At 46.2% G+C, this 19,555-nt stretch overlaps 2 protein-coding genes across 3 annotated transcripts in view; both read right to left on the reverse strand.

Annotated features, from left to right (window-relative positions):
• ZNF229 (zinc finger protein 229) overlaps positions 1-19,555 on the reverse strand; it is a 43,251-nt gene that overhangs the window by 3,085 nt on the left and 20,611 nt on the right. The gene's annotated exons all lie outside the window — the stretch shown is intronic.
• LOC113243466 (zinc finger protein 806) lies at positions 292-16,697 on the reverse strand. Of its 2 annotated transcripts, none has more exons than XM_048224057.2 (4): positions 16,613-16,697; positions 10,041-10,134; positions 8,784-8,841; positions 292-2,044 (listed from the first exon to the last, which is right to left on the reverse strand). In XM_048224057.2, the coding sequence occupies exons 2-4, from the start codon at positions 10,061-10,063 to the stop codon at positions 1,895-1,897; spliced, it is 231 nt and encodes a 76-aa protein (XP_048080014.2). In that variant the 5' UTR covers positions 10,064-10,134; positions 16,613-16,697; the 3' UTR covers positions 292-1,894. The 2 variants fall into 2 exon arrangements, with proteins under 2 accessions (XP_048080014.2, XP_057170448.1); XM_057314465.1 differs by lacking the exon at positions 10,041-10,134 and adding an exon at positions 13,385-13,502 and having other exon boundaries at positions 1,699-2,044; positions 16,613-16,663.

Below are 19,555 nucleotides of genomic sequence, written 5' to 3' on the forward strand. Positions count from 1 at the left end.
GAAACAAGCAACAAGTCTTGTCTCCTGCTAATCTCCCTGCCTTCACATTACTGTCACATGAGGTGGGATTATCATGTACGTTTCTGCACAACCTGCCCAACTGTATGTGGTCAGCCTAAAACAGCAATGGGGACTGATATAGGGATAACATTGTCAAATATCGTCCTGGGGTTGATGGGGGAGGCACATGTACACCTTTGAGGCAGGCTTAAAGAGACATCCTTTTCTCTGAGGTTCTCTGGATTCCATGAAGAGATAAAGTCTGCCAAGATCCCGTAATCCATCCAGTGATTTCTTTCTTTCTTTCTTTTTTTAATAAGTAATCTCTACTCCCAATGTGGGGCTTGAGCTCATGATCTTGAGATCAAGAGTCACATGCTCTAAGATCCAGTAATCCATTTCTTTAACATCTCCTCTTTAGATAATCGCAGAATCTCAAATACCCATGACTATGAGAATGGGCAATGTGGAACTGTTAGTAGCCTGGCCCCACGGAAGCAAGATTGTAGCACAGGGCCATAAAACATAGGGAGATGACGCAGAAGAGGGTAGTCACACCCTTGGCACCCCAAAACAGGCTTCAGAATGGCATGAACACTATGGTCAAGACCATCTGGACACTGCTCCTGGTTCAAGGTGGTGGTTTCTGAGTCATCTTATTGAGAGTGACGTTAGTGTGTAAGGTGGTGTCAGAGAAAGGGGTCTTTGAGCTACCCACAAGAGGCCTAAAGGAGCTGTTTTCTAGTTATTTTGACCATATCCATAGTAAGAAAAGCATTTGCACTGTGACCCGGTATGCACAAATAGACACAGACTGTTAACTAAAACAGTTTCACCAGCTGATACTTACCTTACTAGGTGCAACGTACTCTGACAAATTCTTTTGTGTTCTGGTCCATTAACCAATCTTGCTTTTTAAAAACTGATGATTATGATAGAGTAGCTTGATTTCAGACTCACTGACAGTGTTGAATCCTGCAGACTAGCCACACGTCTATAATCTATAGACATAATGGTACTTACTTTCACATGGTTATTTAAAAAGCGCAGGGTCTAGGGTGCCTGGGTGGCTCAGTTGGTTAAGTGTCTGACTCTTGATTTCGGTTCGGGTCATGATCTCAGGGTTGTGAGATTGAGCCCTGCAATGGGCTCCATGCTGAGCCATGGAGCCTGCTTAAGGTTCTCTCCCTCTCTCTCTGCTACCCCCATCTCCACTCACATATGCATGCACACTTTCTCTCTCTCTCTAAAACCAAAACAAAACACCCAGATAAGGAGGGTTTACATCCTACTTCTTACAAGCTATGTAACCATGGGCAAGTTATTTAACTACTCTGTGCCTCAGCTGTTTCCTCTGTAAAAGAAGGAATATCTCATAAACTAAACCAAGGTAATACATATTTGTGTATGAGCCTCTGAGAAATTAAAATTGGATATTTATCAACGAGAAAGCAAATAAGCTGACACTTATACCACATTCACTATACACCAGATCCTGGTTTAGTTCCTTTAACACTAGCTAACCCAAAACACTGGTTTTTCTCCAGAAGCAACCAAGGCCCATGCCAGTGTGTGAATGTTATCAACCTCGCTTTGGGAAACATGAGAGCAGATGACAGCCTAAAACGAGAGGAGGCCAGGGTGGCCTCCTAACTGTATTGGAGGCCCATGGGCCGGGGGGGTAAGATGTGAGTTCCCTCATCAACACCTCACCGGGGGCCAGTCACGCACATTAATCTGTTAAAACTCACTAACTTCAGGGGTCTCCTTGGTATGTGTGTCTCTCGGGTATTCTCACCAGTGGCCAAAGTTTCTCTTTGTGCTCCCCCTGGAATACTGTATGTGGTTTGAAGCTGATTATTTGAGGGAACAGGACCAGTGGTTTGCTGCTTAGTTACAGAGGGCTGTTGTCCTCACCCACTGAGACAAGGTTCCTGAAGTTCTCCAGCATCACGTCCTGGTACAGATTTATCTGGGCCTTGTCCAGTAGCACCAGCTCTTCCTCCGTGAAGACCACAGCCACATCCTTGAAGGTCACGGTTTCCTGAAACATCAAGCACACGCCACATGGGTCATCCACAGATGACCACTGGCAGAAGGGCACAGCTGGAAGCTTCGCGGGTCATTAGGTTGTTGTCTTTCTGCTCCAAACTCTCCAGTTTAAACTATACTTGTAATGCGGGAGCCACGACTCTGCAAATCACACTTTGAATCTGAGAACGGCTCTGCGTGAGGTTCTGCCACTAGGGGGCGCAGGAGGGACTCTGCAAGGTTGGGGGAGAAAGAAGGGACTTGTTCCTGCCGGTTTGCCTCCTGTTCTGGGGTATCACCTCTGTAATGCTAAGTTCCGCTGGTGGCAGCAGTCCCTTTCCCTAGCGATATCTGAAGTCTGGGTCCCTGACCCCTAGGCTTCTTCGCTGAGCTCTAAGACACCAGCCAGCCAGCAACCCCTCTTCACAGTTCTGCATTTCAGCTCCACAAGGCCCCTTCTCTCAGTTTCCAAGTTCCCGTGATTTAATCTCTCCCCTTGGTTCCCTCAGCCAGGTTGGTAGTTACTTCCCACAGTTGGTACTTCCATGATATTGTAGAGTTCTCTCTTTACCCCTCAGTTACCTGGCTCACAACTCCATACCTCGTCAACAATTCCATTAAATTCTTCCTGTTCAAATAGCCAGTGTCCTTTTTTGTGTCCTGAACGGACCCTTACTAGTGCAAAAGAAATGAGAAACATAGAAGAAATTCAAAGTTTTGGGTAGGCCAAGTTTCTCTTCTTTTCTCCACATTGCCTGCGTCCCCGTTAACCATCCACAGTCATACAAAGAATGTTCCAATAAACATCCATGAACATCTGTCTTTGAGTACTTATAAAAGCATTTCTATAAAATAAATTCCTAGACCAAAGACTACTTATTACTTGAGTATGCATATTTTACATTTTGACTGATATTATCCAAATTGTCCACCAAAAAGTTTGTACTGATACCCTAGCCTAGCGGTGGCCAGGTGTTCATTCCCTATCATACATCAAGACTTGATATTTTATTTTCTCTGTCATGGCAGATTAATCTATTTCTATTGGACTAAGCAGACAAGGCAACTAAAAGCACTGGCTGCCATATTAAAAAAAAAAAGTAAAAAGGAAATTATTGGGACAATTGGGAGCACTTTGGGTATCAGTAACTAAGTATTAAAAAACAGTAGAATCAGTAGTGGAATTATTAGCTCACACAGTAGTTCTGTTTTTAATTTTCTGAGGAACCTCCATACTGTTTTCCATAGTGGCTGCACTAATTTTCATTCCCACCAACAGTGCACAAGGGTTCCCTTTTCTCCACATCCTGGTCAACACTTATTTCTTGTGTTGTTGATTTTAGCCATTCTGACAGGTGTAAGGTGGTATCTCATTGTGGTTTTTTTAAAAAGATTTTATTTATTTACTTGAGAGAGAGAGCACGATCAGGAGAAGGGGCAAAGGGGCAGAGGGAGGGGGAGAAGCAGATTTTCCGCTGCGCAGGGAGCCCAACGTGGGCCTCGATCCCAAGACCCTGGGATCATGACCTGAGCTGAAGGCAGATGCTTAACCCACTGAGCCACGCAGGCGCCCATCATTGTGGTTTTGATTTGCATTTTGCTGATGATGAGTGATGTTGAGCATCTTTTCATGTGTTTGTTGGCCATCTGCACGTCTTCTTTGGAAAAATGTCTATTCGTGTACGCTGCTGATTTTTTCATTGCATTATTTGGGATTTTTTTAGTGTTGAGTTGTGTAAGTTTTTTTTTTTTTAAGTTTTTATTTATTTATTTGACAGAGAGAGAGAGACAGCCAGCGAGAGAGGGAACACAAGCAGGGGGAGTGGGAGAGGAAGAAGCAGGCTCCCAGCGGAGGAGCCTGATGCGGGGCTCGATCCCAGGACCCTGGGATCACCCCCTGAGCCAAAGGCAGATGCTTAACGACTGAGCCACCCAGGCGCTCTGTGTAAGTTCTTTATATGTTTTGGATATTAACCCCTTATCGGAGATGGCATCTGCAAATATTTTCTCCCATCCAGTAGGCTGTCTTTTGGTTTTGTTGCTGATTTCCTTCTCTGGGCAAAAGCTTTTTATTTTGGTGTAATCCCGATAGTTTAATTTTGCTTTCGTTTTCCTTCCCAGAGGAGGAGACATACCCAGAAAAATGCTTCTATGGCTAATGTCTAAGAAACAACTGCCTATGTTTTCTTCTAGGAACTTAATGGTTTCAGGCCTCACATTTAGGTATTTAATCCATTTTGAGATTACTTTTATGCATAGCATTTACGCAAAGGAAATGAAAACACTAATTCAGAAAGATATACGTACCCCTATGTTCACTGCAACATTATTTACAATAGTCAAGATACGGAAGCAACCCAAGTGCCCATCGATATAGATGAATGGATAAAGAAGATGTGGTGTACAAAGACAATAGAATATTACTTGGCCATAAAAAGGAATGAAATCTTGCTATGTGCCACCACATGGATGGACCTAGAGGGTATAATGTTAACTGAACTAAGTCACTCAGAGAAAGACAAATACCATATAGTTTCACTCACATGTGGAATTTAAGAAAAAAAAAACCCAAATGATTAAAGGGGAAAAAAGAGACAAACAAAAAAACAAATTAAAAAAAATATTTTTATTTATTTATTTGACAGAGAGAGCACAAGCAGGGGGAGGGGCAGAGGGAGAGGGACAAGCAGGCTCCCTGCTGAGCAAGGAGCCCAATGCGGGACTTGACCCCAGGACCCTGAGATCATGACCTGAGCTGAAGGCAGATGCTTAACCGACTGAGCCATGCAGGTGCCCCAAAAAACACAGATTCTTAAATACAGAGAACAAACTGGGTGGTTGCCAGAGGGGAGGTGGGTACGGATGTGGGGGAAACAGATAAAGAGTAAGAGTACACTTATCACGAGCACTGAGAAATGTATAGAATTGTTGAATCGTTACATTGTACGCCTGAAACTATTATAACACCGTATGTTAATTTTACTTGAATAAAAAAATAAATTTCTTGAGTGTGATGACAGTAATGCGGAAATGTAGGAAAAAGCCCTTATTCGTAGTAGATACAGACTGAAGTATTTAGGGTGAATAATGATGCCTGCAATTTATTCTCAACTGGGTCAGCAAAATGAAATATAGACATTATGTGTGTGTGTATACATATAACTTTTATGTAATTGTTAACAACTTGTGAACCTAGGTGAAGATTACACATTATACTGTTCTTTCCATTTTTCCATAAATTAAAAAATTTCAAAATAAAAAATCGAGGGGAAAAATAATCTCATATTAACAGCCATCCTCTGACCCCCCAAAAATTTTTTTAAAATAAAATACTATCACTGCACTTATTACACCGCCCAGTTACATGGTCACAGATATGTCCTCTCAATAGACTCTGTACCTTGCAAATGCTTCCAACCAAAGTTGTGAGTAGCTACAACGTATTTCACAAAGAATTTATATTAGCTATTGTTCGACCACCAAAACCTGACAATTATTAAAAACAAAAACTGGGGGGGCGCCTGGGTGGCACAGTGGTTGAGCGTCTGCCTTCGGCTCAGGGCGTGATCCCGGCGTTCTGGGATCGAGCCCCACATCAGGCTCCTCCGCTATGAGCCTGCTTCTTCCTCTCCCACTTCCCCTGCTTGTGTTCCCTCTCTCGCTGGCTGTTTCTATCTCTGTCGAATAAATAAATAAAATCTTTAAAAAAACAAAAACAAAAACTGGGGGAGGTGTGATGGACTGCATGTTTGTGTCCCCCCAAAATTCATATGTTGAAATGTTAACCCTCAAGGTGATAGTATTAAAAGGTGGGGGCTTGAGGAGGTGATTAGGTCATGAGAGTGGAGCCTCACGAATGGCATTAGTGCCCTCATAGAAGACGTGCCAGAGAGCTCACCCCTTCTGCCATGTGAGGACACAGCAAGAAGAGGACCACCTATTAATAAGAAAGCAGGACCTCACCAAACACCAAATCTGCCAGCTCCTTGACCTTGGACTTCCTAGTCTCCAGAGCTGTGAAAATAAGTTTCAGTTGTTCCTAAACCACCCGGGATATCCTAGCAGCAATGCTTTCCTCCGTGGGAGGTGACAACATGGAGCGAGTGGGCCAGGAAGTACAGATACCCGACAGCCGATGTGGGACAGACATAGGGAGAAGGGCTTAGGAATGCCAGGCTCACCCAGCCTAACCCCCTTCTCCCTTCTTGGCCTCAACGGTCTGGGAAAACAAAACACCCATCTCCCACCACCCTTGCTGTGATCCTATGCAGAGACTGTCATATGTGCAGGTACAAAGACAGTCCAAAAATATTAATAAACCAAATTTATAAACTAATACAGGTATAATCAAAGATTTTAAAATCTTTTTCTTGGCACACAGCACCACCTATGAAGTCCTCTTGTAAAATCTGGAACCTAAATTTATTCAAGCACAGAGTGCTCCCACTTACAGGAAACATCGTAGCTAGAGGAAACCCACTGAATGACACCGAAAAGAGGCATTTTTAGATAATCAGGGAAAACTGATCATTGCCGAGGCATTAGATGATACCAAAGAATTACGGATAATCTCAGCCATTTTTTGTATTTTCAGTAGAAATACATACTGAAATACGCAGAGGTGTATGGTAAATTAGATTGCTATTCAGCAAAATTCCCTCACGCTCCCCAACTCCACTCAAGGACCGGCGGGTATTTCCTTGCCCCTTGACTTTGGATTTGGCGAAGTGCCTTGATCCAGTTCTGAGCCCGGGCCTCAGGAGGTCTTGCATGTTTCCACTTGCTTCTTGCTCCTCTGCCGGCGCCCAGCACGCCCGTGCTACCAATACAAAAACCGCTACCGTAAGCAGAGCGCTACCAAATAAATCTCCCGCACTGACTTTGGGACCAAGCGGCAACACTTGGGGAAACTGTTAGCAGAGGCTGGAAAAGACGGTAGCCTGGGTGGTACAGTGTGAAACATTTGGTGAAACAGTCGCCGGCAGTAACGTCGAAGATGGAAAATGAACCTAATGGGACTCAGTGTGGACTCGGGCAGGATGGTTTCCAGGCAGAGGAAACGAGTGGGAGCTCATTTCTTTTACCTTGCACACCAGCTACTCTGAGAAAGTAATGAGCTCAGAACAAAACCGATATAAAATGAAATGACATGCTGTCCAGGATCTTCTTTTAAAATGCTTTGGCATGTCCAACTCCTGGCTTCAGCTCAGGTCGTGATCTCGGGGTCACGAGATCAAGCCCCATATCGAACTCCGTGCTCAGGGTGGAGTCTGCTTAAGCCTCTGTCTCTGTCACTCTCTCTCATATAAATAGATAAATCTTAAAATTAAATTAATTCAATAAAATAAACTTCTTTGGGAAAGAAAAAAGGAAAGTGAAAAAGGGGCAGATGAAGCAGGTGTGGCGAAATGTTGGACCTGAACCATGGATACTACACACAGAGATTCACAGTACTATTTTCTCTTTTTGTGTGTTTTCAGAATTAAAACATTTTTCACGGGGCGCCTGGGTGGCACAGCAGTTAAGCGTCTGCCTTCGGCTCAGCGCGTGATCCCAGCGTTATGGGATCGAGCCCCACATCAGGCTCCTCCTCTATGAGCCTGCTTCTTCCTCTCCCACTCCCCCTGCTTGTGTTCCCTCTCTCGCTGGCTGTCTCTATCTGTCGAATAAATAAATAAAATCTTAAAAAAAAAAAAAACATTTTTCGTGACTTAAAAAATCCTTGTTCTACCCTCTGATGGCCTTTTTGATGCATCAACTTGGCTAGACTATGGTCCCATTACAGAAGCAAACGCTAATCTAGGTGTTGCAGTGAAGATATTTTGTAGATGTGATTAAAGTCCGTAATCAGATGACTTGGAGGGAGACTATTTTTAATAATCTGGGTGGGCCTGAGCCAATCAGTTGAAGGGCCTCAAGACCAGAACTGAGGCTTCCCTAAGAGAAGAAATTCTACCTGTAGATAGTAGCATCAGTCCAACCTGCCCTGAGATTTCCGATTTGCCCAGCCCCCAAAGGCACATAAAATAAACCTCTTACAAATCTCAATATATATCTCATGCTGTTCCTGCTTCACTGGTTGAATCCTGAGGGATACATCCACACTCAAATCTTGCTTCTTATGTAGTGGACTGGACCCAGCGCTAACTCCAAGTGGGGTCATGTGCATAGCGACCACGCGCTCGGGCGCCGTGGCAATACCACACTGCTGCAAGAGTTTCTGAATGCAGGGCGCCTGGGTGGCTCAGTGGGTTAGGCGATCACCTCTTGGTTTTGGCTCAGGTCATGATCGCAGGGTCGTGGGATCCAGCCCCATGTCAGGCTCCATGCTGACTCCACTCAGTGGGGAGTCTGGTTCTCCCTCTCCCTCTCCTTTTGCCCCTCCCCCCACCCACACACTCTCTCACTCTCTAGAATAAATAAATAAATCTTTAAAGAAAAAAGAGCTTCTGAACTCTTACTCTTGATTGCCATACTGATCTGTCAGTGATAAGCAGCTCATGGACTGGCACTTGTGTGCAGACCTCACCTGGAGTAGCACCGAATTAGACATCTAGACGTCTCTGAGCCTGCTTCCTGATTTCTGCAAAGGGAGTAATACCACCTGGCTCACACAGCTGTTCCGAGCCAGGCAAAGTGCCTCGCACGGAGCCGTCACTCAAACGTGGGCAACTTCCTTTCGGAGAATAGAGGGGTCTAGCTCCTCAGAAGTGACATGGCCTTTAAGAGAGAAAAAGGAAACCTTAACTCACCTGGAGTTTAATCATACTGTCTTCCTCTTGGAAGGAGCGGGATCCCGAGAAAGCAGAGCTGCAAAGAAAGAATCCATGAGAGCAGGGGTTTGACAGACTGTAAATGAGTCCTGCTTTCTCCTTATCTGTACAATTTTCTTACACATTCTTCTCTCCCGAGATATCTTTACCTCTCTTCTCATTCCCAACAGACTCTGTCCCATCTTCTCAGGCCTTGTCCCCTGCCCCCACTCCACCCAGATTCTCATGTAACTCCTATCTCACTCCCCAACCATTTGGGTCCAAACTGCCACACTTTTTCTTTTTCTCAGACTTGCGAATATATTGGCATCACCTATATCCTAAGTACTCTGGAAAAGAGGCTCCAGAATTTCTGACTTGGACAGGGATCTCAGGATGGACGGGGGACCTCCTTCTGAGTCTACTTTCGCATGCGAGACTTGCTCTAAAGAACTTTCAGTTAGCTCTGATCTTAACTCTTGCCTTCCAGAATGATCTCTCTCCAGCCCCTGTTGGATCTTCTGGGGCCCTGTGACTTTTGCAAATATTTGACGATATACCTATGGCATGAAAGGCATGCTCTCTGCTCTGGAAAAGCTCACAGGCTCCTGAACTAGGAAGTCTCTAGGACCGCAGCTGGACCGCAGCAGGTAGACGGAAGCCATGGGAACTTGTGACTCTGCGTGCACCCAACTCTCTTCTCTGTGCTGCCTGTTATCAGGGAATCCCCTTGCCCTCCAGCTTCTGGTTGAGTTCAGCCAATAGGGAAAGTCAGCAGGAGATCCAGGGAAGGGACAGAAGTGAAATCAGAGTATTTATTCCCCCAGCTCTTCCCTGGGGGTTGCTTTGGACTGGCTGTTTCATGTCCCTTGACCAAAGGTCATAGCACCTGTCAGTGGCCCTCGTCTCAAATCTGTCCCCAGGTCTGGTAACTGTTCCGTCTCTTAGCCCTTCTATCCTAGGGATAGTAAGTTACCCTGCTATGGCGAGGTTTGGGAAATTGCAATATCCTTTCTTGATGACCACACCCTGCCTGCACTTTGGGAAACTGTCCCTTTATTTTAAGCTCTTCTCAAGTTATATTTTTGACCGTGGTGTTTATTTCCTGTCTGATAAACTCTGTAACCATGGTGGCGTTTCAGGAGAAACTTAGTGCATACAATGTCTGCCTTAGGCACTGTGGGACCCTCAAAGATTAAAACACAAAAACCAAAAACCGGGTCTCTGTCCTCTCAGATAATGTTTTCTTAAAACTACCTGTGCTGAAGGATCAGTTTCATATTCTTTTCACGGTTATTTTCAAATCCGTCACCGACTAATATTTTGGTAAAACACGGTTCAAAAGAAATTTCTAGAAAAAGGAAATACAGAGGCATACAAATTACAGGCCTATTTAAAACACTATTAGAGTAATCAATTACCACACGATTACCGAAACTGCTATACCGATATTTAAATGATTCCACTCAATTTCTGAAATTATCTGGTCCTAGAGCAGTAACATTTAGCTCTCCAACTGGCACCAGTCTGCTGGCCACCCCTTGAGTTGCATGTTCTAGCAGCTTACAGAGTGACAGAATCAGGCTAACAGAATATGAAATGACTTTTAGCAAATCTCACTCTTCCCCTCCCCCTTCCCTGTCTTTAGTAGAAAGCCTTAATCACCCTTATTCTGGGCTCCAACAAAGATTTGCTAAACCTCTTAGTATGGGGCCAATCACACAGTTTTTTAATAGTTAAAACCTACCAAGTAACATTTTTCCCTAACCCTGTCCAAAAAAACCTACAAATCCTGAAGACACAACCAAGCCTTTGTCCTTTATCTGCCGCACCAGGTAAAGATCCTGCCGCTTATCAAGCCCTCGGTGTTTCTTGAGATTGACAAACACAGAAATGGAATCAGCTCTGACACTCTAAATGCACGTGCAGCACGTGCAAAGACACAAGCACACCAGGCTCTCCGCTTCCAGAATCTGTTCTCTCCTAAGAGCCAGCAATGGGTCAGCTTGATTATGTGCACACACGTATACCCACGCACCCACACACATGTGGGAGGGAGTTTGGTTTCCCAGATTTCTGGTTTCAAGCCCTCCCTGCCTTTATAACGTCGGGGCCTCGGCAGGAACCAGACGGCACATTGAAATTGGAGGCGAGCAGTTAATAAACAGACTACTCACAGTGGTGTAGGCTGGGCGTAAGGAAGCCATGGGGAGAGGGCACTATGCTGGGGAGTGACAGGCCGTTGCCATTACTACATCTGGGCCTGAAGGGGTATTAGGAGGGTGATTCCGGGGCCTGGAACAGAGTGTGCAAAAGGTCCCTGATGGGAACTGTAACTTTTTGTTGAGAAGTGCAGCCAGCGTAGAGAGAGAGAACTGGGGAGGCCAGATACTCCAACTCATTCTTCCCTCTCTCTCTCCACTCTCCTCTTGTGACTTCCCACTGGCCGAAGACAACCAGGCCAGAGGGCAGTGGCGGGCTCTCGGGGCAGATGGCAGGGTGGACAGGTGAAGTGGATCTGGGGGTGAGGAACCGAGTGGATCTGGGGGTGCGGAACCCCAATTTGCCTTAGGGACATGATGCCCCAAGACCCTTGTTTTTCCCCCACCTGCCCAAGCACACACAGCTCTCTCCCACAGATGCTCACTCGATCCGATCATCACTCTGATCTGAGTCACTGCAGCAGGACAGAGACCAGGTGCCCACAGCAACCTCTTGAGGGGAAGAAGACCCAAGGGGAAAGCAGCAGTTGAATTTGGAACTGCAACTGCCCAGAAACACAATGGGAAATATAAGCCCCACGTTCTCCCCCAAATCCCGCTTCCAGATTCCTGGCTCTTTTTCTCGGAATTTCTAGAGGATTCAGGACTGAGGAGAGACACTAACCTGAACTCTTCCGGATGTACCTAGCAATCGTGTGCAATCATCTGGGGAACAGGATAAAGACCACTTCTTCCGTGTGTGTGTGAGAGAGAGTAAACGTCATGGGATGATGACAAGGGTGTGTATCTGTGATCCGTGAGTATCTGAGCCAAAGGACTCTATGAGATCTAACTTCAGCCCTAAGGGCCTGCGGCAGGACTGCAGGCAGGGCTGTCTCTAGCCCATGCCAATTTGCCTTTGGACTTCCTAGAAAAATGCAGCCCTTCTTCAAGATGCTTTTCTCCCACTCGTTGGAAAATTATTGTAATATACTGCTTTTGTTAGAACAAAGAAAGCACTTTTACCGCTACTTGCTGAAAAACTGTGTGTGTATCCTATGTGAACGGCACAGCTGCAGTGTGGTCTCCTCGTGCAGAACCCAACCTGCACACATGTGCACGGGAGTCAGAACCTAGCTGTTAAAAGGGGGGGCAGGTGGCTCAGTAAGTTGAGCATCTGCCTTTGGCTCAGGTCCTGGGATGGAGCCCCACGTCAGGCTCCCTGCTCAGTGAGGAGCCTGCTTCTCCCTCTGCCCCTGCTCATGCTTTCTCTCTCTCTCTCTCTCACTCTTGCTCTTTATCTCAACTAAATAAACAAAATCTTAAAAAAAAAAAAAAAGCAGACTCTGAACCCAGACTGCCTGGGTCTGAGGCCTGGCTTCATCATCCATTGGCTTGTGTGCCCTGGGGCAAACTATCTCCTGGTGCGTCAGTTCCTTCCCGTGTACAAGACAAGATGTTGAGAGAACCTATTTGTCAGTGTCGTGTGGGAACTCGGTAAGTCATTACATGGGAAGTGCTCAGAGCAGGGCCTAGCGTACAATGACCAGTCGAGACGTGCTGGCTCTCGTGTACAGGGCTGCCTGCTCAGTGCCCCAGGTGTCAAAGTAAAATCCAGTCTCTGATCCAAAGGTAGGCAGACTAGGGGGCAGAGAGGTGAGCAAATAAATTCACCGGAATGTGAGAAGGACTGCAATAGACCTTCCACAAAATCGAACAATGACCCAGGGAACAGGAACCCAGCACAGCCCGGGAGGGGCCCAGGCTCTCAGGGAAGGCTTTCAAGAGATGCTAACTGAGGCCTGAAGAAACAACAGGCGCCTGCCAAACTGACAAGGAAGGAAAAGACTAATGAGCAAGAGTGGCCGTGTGGGTGAAAAGACATGCATGTGGAATGCTGGGGTCCCATCAGAGGCCAGGACGCAGACTAACAGGTCAGGGTGGGTGAGATAATGCTGGGAACATCACCAGGGGCCAAATCCCGGAGAATCTCAGAGTCTGGATGCTGTGTTGCTATTATTATCATTCTTCAAGTCCCAGTTTGGGTGTTACTTCCTCAGGAAGCCCTCCTTGATAACCCCCACTACATTGGGTACCGTCTGCATCCGTTCAAGCTGCTCTAACAGACTACCACAGATGGGGTGGCTTACAAACAACAGAATTTGGGGGCACCTGGGTGGCTCAGTCGGTTAAGCATCTGTCTTCAGCTCAGGTCAGGATCCCAGGGTCCTGGGATCGAGGCCCACGTCGGGCTCCCTGCTTGGTGGGGAGGCTGCTTCTCCCTCTCCCTCTCCCTTTCCCTCTGCTCTCTCTCTCTCTTTCTCTCACTCACTCTTTCTCTCAAGTAAATAAAAAAAAATCTAAAAAAAAAATAAAATAAACAACAAATTTCCTTCTCACAGTTCTGGAGGCTGAAAGTCCAAGGGCGCCAGCACCATGAGGGGAGGGCCATCTTCTGTATCACAGACTTCTTGTTGTATCCTCACATGGCAGAACAGGGAGCGGAGCTCTCTAGATCCTGTTTTATAAGGGCATTGATCTCATTCATGAGGGCTCTGCCCTCATGCCATGATCACGTTCTAAAGCCCTACCTCTTAAGACCATCCCGCTGGGCCTTAGCATTTTGGCATATGAATTTCAGGGGATACAAACATTCAGACCATGGCAGATAACCTACTGTGGCTGGCATTTCTCCTATCATAGCACTATAATACTGTGGTTGCTTAATTATCTTCCACCTTTGGCTATAAGCTCAGGGAGATCAAGGATGGCATTTCCTCGTTCAACACGTATTTATTAAGTGCCTACTGTCTGCCAGGCAGTGATATGGACACTGAAGATATAGCAGTAATAAGGGCTATGAAGAAAAAAATGGGGCAGGGGGATAGGGAGTGAAATGGGAGGTCAGGAGAAGACTCACTGGGGTGATCTGTAGGCAAAGACCTCACGAAGTAAGGGAGTGGACAATACAAACATCTGGACAAAGAGCATCCTAGGCAGAGGGAACAGCAAAAGCATCAGCACCCAGAGGAGGCAGCATGCATGGCATGTGGCTGAAGAGTGAGTGAGGAAACCAGCGATCAGATGAAATCAAAGTAAATGTGGGCCAGATGGTACGCGGTCTTCTCGGCCATTTTAAGGACTGTGGCTGTGACTCTCATTAGATGCAACAACAGGAGAATTCTGAACAGAGGGGTGACATGATCTCACTTAGGTATCAACACAATTCCTCCGGCTGCTGTTAAGAATGGACTAACGGTGGCAAGAGGTGGGGAGCAGGAAGACCAGGTAGGAGGTTATCACGATAATCCCAGCAAGGGATGCTGGGGCCTTGGGTCAGGAAAGTAGAGGTGGAGGCAGTGAGAAGTTGCTGGGGTCTGCATTGATACTGAAGATACAGTCAGTGGGATCTGCTGATCACTTGAATCTGGGGTGGAAAGCAGGGAGTGGAGGCTTTGGCCTCACTGACTGGAAGGATAGAGATGCCATTTACAGAAATGAGCAAGGTTTTATAGGGGCCAGTTCTGTGGAGGATCAAGAGCTCAGTTTTGGAAATATTAGGTTTGAGGTATTGAAAAAACACACCTACATTTGCAGAGATAGAAGATAAAATTATCCCATTCGCAGGAGACAAAAGACATAAAATACCTATGAATCAATTTCATTACAAAAGGAAGAAAACCTCGTAATTTTATTAAATGCCTGAAGCTCTGACCACACCCCTGAGCTCACAGTGACTCCCAGGGCCCAGGGGTCTAGTCTGAGGGGGATTTCACAACATCTGGCCCCCACATACAATATGCAACTAGGAGTAAATTCAACATTCTATGCTTCCTCGGGACACTTCCTAGCTAGTTAACGGGGAAACTGTTTCAAAAATATTTTATCATAAAAACTTCAAAGCCATGCAGAGGTAGAGAGAAGAGTCTAATGAACGCCCAGGTACCAATCATGCAGCTTAAGCAATTATCACCACATGGTCACCCTTGTTTCAGCTATACCTCTACCCCGTCCCCACGTCCTCACATATTATCTGGAAGCATATTCCTGACACCATATTCATCATATTGTTTCATCCAGAAAGACTGCCTTATGTCATGCTAAAAGATATGAAATAGTTTTAAAAGTGCTAATATTACACCTAAAATAACTAACATCAATTCTCTAATTTTATCAAATGTAGGGTCAGTGCTCAAATTTCTAATTTGTTGCCTGCAATTGAACAATTTGCCATTTGTTCTTTGTCTTATAAGCCTCAAAGTTTACATTCCCTGCCTCACGGCATGCAAGGTGAGGATGGGGTAATAATTGGGGGCAGCTCTCTTTAAACTGCATTCAGATTTCTTACTAGAGAGGAGAAAAGTCAAGATGTAAGCAGAAAGAGTTAGGGGTCCTCCAAGAAAGACGAGACATAGCCTCTTGACATACGAAAAGTCATTCTACTCATTCTGGGTCCCAGCCATCTTGAGATCTAAGCCTGACTGGCACTACTTGCCCAAAGCACCTTCCTTGAAGAACTTCCTGGGATGCACTGAAATTGCAGAATACATCTCAGTAGTTAATAATTTTAAGGGAACAAAAGAATGTAAGAATAAAGAGCCACTATCAGGCCAGGAGATAGCCTGATCCTATCAGGGACAATCAATCAATGGTAAAACTCGCAGTGCTGATTCAAAAGTGGAGTGACCGGAAGCACATTCTTGAGCTGTCTTTTTCGGATCTAAACCCCTTTGAGCACCCAGATACCAGACCAACAGGAGCCAGAGAATTGATGAAGCTGACCCTTGCCAGCCCTTATGACTTCGATCAGACCTGGACTCTGTCACCCTAAGATGATATTTGCTCCCAATTCCAGGCTGAATTCCCCATTGCACAAGCCCCTTCATGAATCTGAATGCACCGTTACCTTAAAACTTCCCCAGTTTTGTTATTCCAGAAGACACTGCTTTGGAGAATATCCCCACGTGTTCCCCTTTATTTGTTGTAAGTAAAATCCTTCCTTTTCCTATTTTTTTGGCTTAGTTGTGTCTTTTGGCTCAACACCCACCAAGAAGTGAACCCAGTTTGGGGGAACAAAGATGCCCCCCCCCCCCGCCCCGGAGTTGGAACTGCCAAATCCCAAACACGGCGTTCAGAATCCAAGACTCCAAGAACCTAGGGCTGCTGAGCCCGAATCGCCCCCCTGGAATGAACAGCCTAAGCGGGCCCCCATACTTAGAGATGAACTGCTTGGGCCAATTCCTCTCCGCAGTCAGGCACGCTTGGCCCAAACCATTATCCCCCAAACCTGAGCCAACGCCCTCCTGTCCTCGCCCCGGGCCAGAGATAAGCACATTCCAAGACTGACACCGACCCCGACGCGGGGATGCACAGCCCCTAACCCGAAACCTGCAGCAGCGCTACCGGAGTCAGTCCCCCCAAACCGAGCTCAAGCTCTCCCACCGCTTCCCAGGAATGCCGGGCGAGCCCCTCAACACTCCGCCCCGCCGAGGAGGCTCTTCCATTGGCCACCAGTCCCCACTTCCAACTCCTCCCACCCGTCGATAGGGCCGGGTCGCAGCTACACACACCCACCACCCCCATCGCCCCTGACGCCTCCGAAGGGGGCGCGGTCCGGACCGGACTCACCTCAGCGCCCCAAACAAAGTCGCCCGCAGCGAGCGCCTGGACCCAAAGCGCATGTGCAAGAAGCCTGTGGACTACAACCCCCAGAAGCCCCTGCGCCGCAGAGGCGGCCGTACCCGCGAGAAGCGGACTGGGGATCCGTGTCCCTGCGGGGGCCACCTGCACTCTTGCCATTTATCTGAAACAATAATAGTAACAATCGCAATGGTGATAAAATAACAGTGAAATGTTAACAATAATTAAGACAAAGCACTGTCCACCCGTGATATAAAGGAGGTGCAAGGTTCAACGTCCCACCACGTGGACATGAGCACTTGCAACCATTTTCGTGAAAACCCTTACAGGTTCTTATTCTGCGGACGTACCTTTAATTTTTATAAACACGCAGTTTTTCAATTAAAACTCATTTAAATAACTTTTCCACGGTTTGTTTCTATTGAAGGAGACTCTGAAAAATCTTCCACACTTGTTGACAGGACTGCTCTTTGGAGAAGCAGAATTAACCACCAATGCCTTCTGTTTTGAATCAAGAAATAGCGGGGGGCGGGGGTGTCTTATAAGAGACATATTTCCACAAATCACAAAGACACGGAAAGTTTTCAGATTCTCTTTGAGAAGTCTCCCGCTGGCACTTACCTTTTACATTTTAAGATCACTGTTAAAGAAAGTATCTTTCTTTCGGTGCCGTCATGCGGTAAGAAAACCGTATAAGGATTTCACCGCAGGCCCACAGCTCTGGCCTGGAGGAAAGCACCCAAAAACGGGTGAGAACATACTGCGTCTTTACCAGCTCTAGTCCTAGACCAGATAGATAACTGAAGACCCCCACTTCCAAGCAGTGGGCGGGAGCTGGGAAAATAATACCCAGCTATATAGCTTGGCGTTGCAATTCACGGCACATACAGGGGACAGCGAAATTCTTTTGGCCTAGCTCTGTGTTTTGATATCTTCACATCAGTTTCATCGTGATTTAAAAAAAAAAAAATCTAGTAAGGTCTGCCACAGAGAGGGGAGTGACCCTTAAAAAGATTTACTGGATGGAGAAAGAGGTTTCCTTTAACGAGCCTGATATCTGCGGTAAATATGTCCAAACTCCACCTCTGAGTTCATGTATTCCCTTTTAGCCTCTCCTTTTTGACCTCCTCTTCTACTATTTTCTCACTTGGCCATTCTGGTCCAACCACTATAACGGTTGTATCCCCAGTGCTTAGACACATTGTGCCTACTGATCAGCCAAATGTCAGTCAGAAGGAACAAGTCAGGAGGTTGAATATGATATGCATGTACTCCTGACTGCCTGGGGTCCAAGGCAATGACAGGCTTAGGTGTTTCCAGTGCTTGGAGAGACGCATCTGGATGCAGATCTCCCAAGTGCAAATAAACCAAACGTAATTTCTGACCTACCATCATACCACCTCATTCTAGTGGGCTGGTAGACTGTCTCACCGAGTTGGCATGCTTCATTCTCCATCTCATGATGAAGTAACACTAGGCTGGGTTTTATATACCCGAGATATTTATATTCTGGCTAAGGACTATTCTGAGGAACAGTTACAATTTGTCTGGACCCACAAAAGCTACTTGGAAGTAGATCTCTTGGGGCACCTGGGTGGCTTAGTCGATTAAGTGTCTGCCTTCAGCTCTGGTCATAATCCCAGAGTCCTGGGATCAAGCCCTGCGTCGGGCTCCCTGCTCAGTGGGGAGCCTGCTTCTCCCTCTCCTCCCCTCTCGTGCTCTCTCTTGCTATCTCTGTCTTTCTGGTTCTCTCTCTCTCAAACAAATATTTCTAAAAATTAAAAAAGGAAACATATCTTAAGTCTCTGACTCTGCCTTCTAAAATGATCACATGTCACCTTGTTGGTAGAATACGACCTTACTGTTACGATCAACTTTATATTCTCTACTACTGCCCCACTACAGCTACAGTCAACTTGTTCACCATCATTCTTTACAGACTACCATTCCGTTTCTGACTCTGCCCTGAGGATGGTGCTTTTACTACTCTCCAGACGCCCTGAAACTTGTATTAACCTTCCTACCATGTAACATTCAAAGACTGACAACAGAGAGTGACATCTTACTTCACGTGTTCCTGATTTTGCGGAGAAAGCACTGCACTTTTACCCCCGACACCAACAGATCCCATAGCAGTTACAGCACTCCCCTGGACGCTCTTGTATCCCTTGAGCTACTGAAATAGCAGCAGCCCATTGGCACCTGGGTAAACTTTAGGCAACCCAGCGGGATCTCGAGGACAGCCTCCAGCAGACAGAATGATTAGTACCTATCTACGAAGGTCAATTGTTGGCTCGACCATTCCAACCGAATCATTCTCCCATGATGTTAGTAGGTGTAGTCCTGTAGAGAAGCCAATGTGGTGAGGAACTCAAGCCTTTTCCGACATCCACTGAGGAACCAAGGCCTCCTGTTCAAAGCTCTATGATGCCCAAAGCCATCTTGGAAGCAGATCCTTTAAGCCCTGGTCAAGCACTCAGATGACTAGCTGCAGCCACCATGTGCCAGCTACTTCCAGAACACTGGGGAGATCCTGCCCAGGCCAATTTAAGAACATGTGGTCCTCCCTGTTTTTATCTTATTTTATTTTTCCTTCCTTTCCCCTACATTCATCTGTTTTATTCTTAAATTCCCCATATGAGTGAAATCATATGGTATTTGTCTTTCTCTGGCTTATTTTGCTTGGCGTAATACCCTCTAGTCCCATCCACGTCGTTGCAAATGGCCAGATTTCATAAAAACAGAAAGGGAGGCAAATCCTAGGAGATTCTTCACTCTAGGAAACAAACTGAGGGCTGCTGGAGGGGAGGTGGGTGGGGGGATGGGGTAACTGGGGGACGGACATTAAGGAGGGCATGTGATGTCATGAGCACTGGGTGTTATATGCCACTGATGAATCATTAAATTCTATCCCTGAGGGGCGCCTGGGTG

The sequence above is a fragment of the Ursus arctos genome, unplaced genomic scaffold, assembly GCF_023065955.2.
Source record: "Ursus arctos isolate Adak ecotype North America unplaced genomic scaffold, UrsArc2.0 scaffold_19, whole genome shotgun sequence".
Classification (NCBI taxonomy): Eukaryota; Metazoa; Chordata; class Mammalia; order Carnivora; family Ursidae; genus Ursus; species Ursus arctos.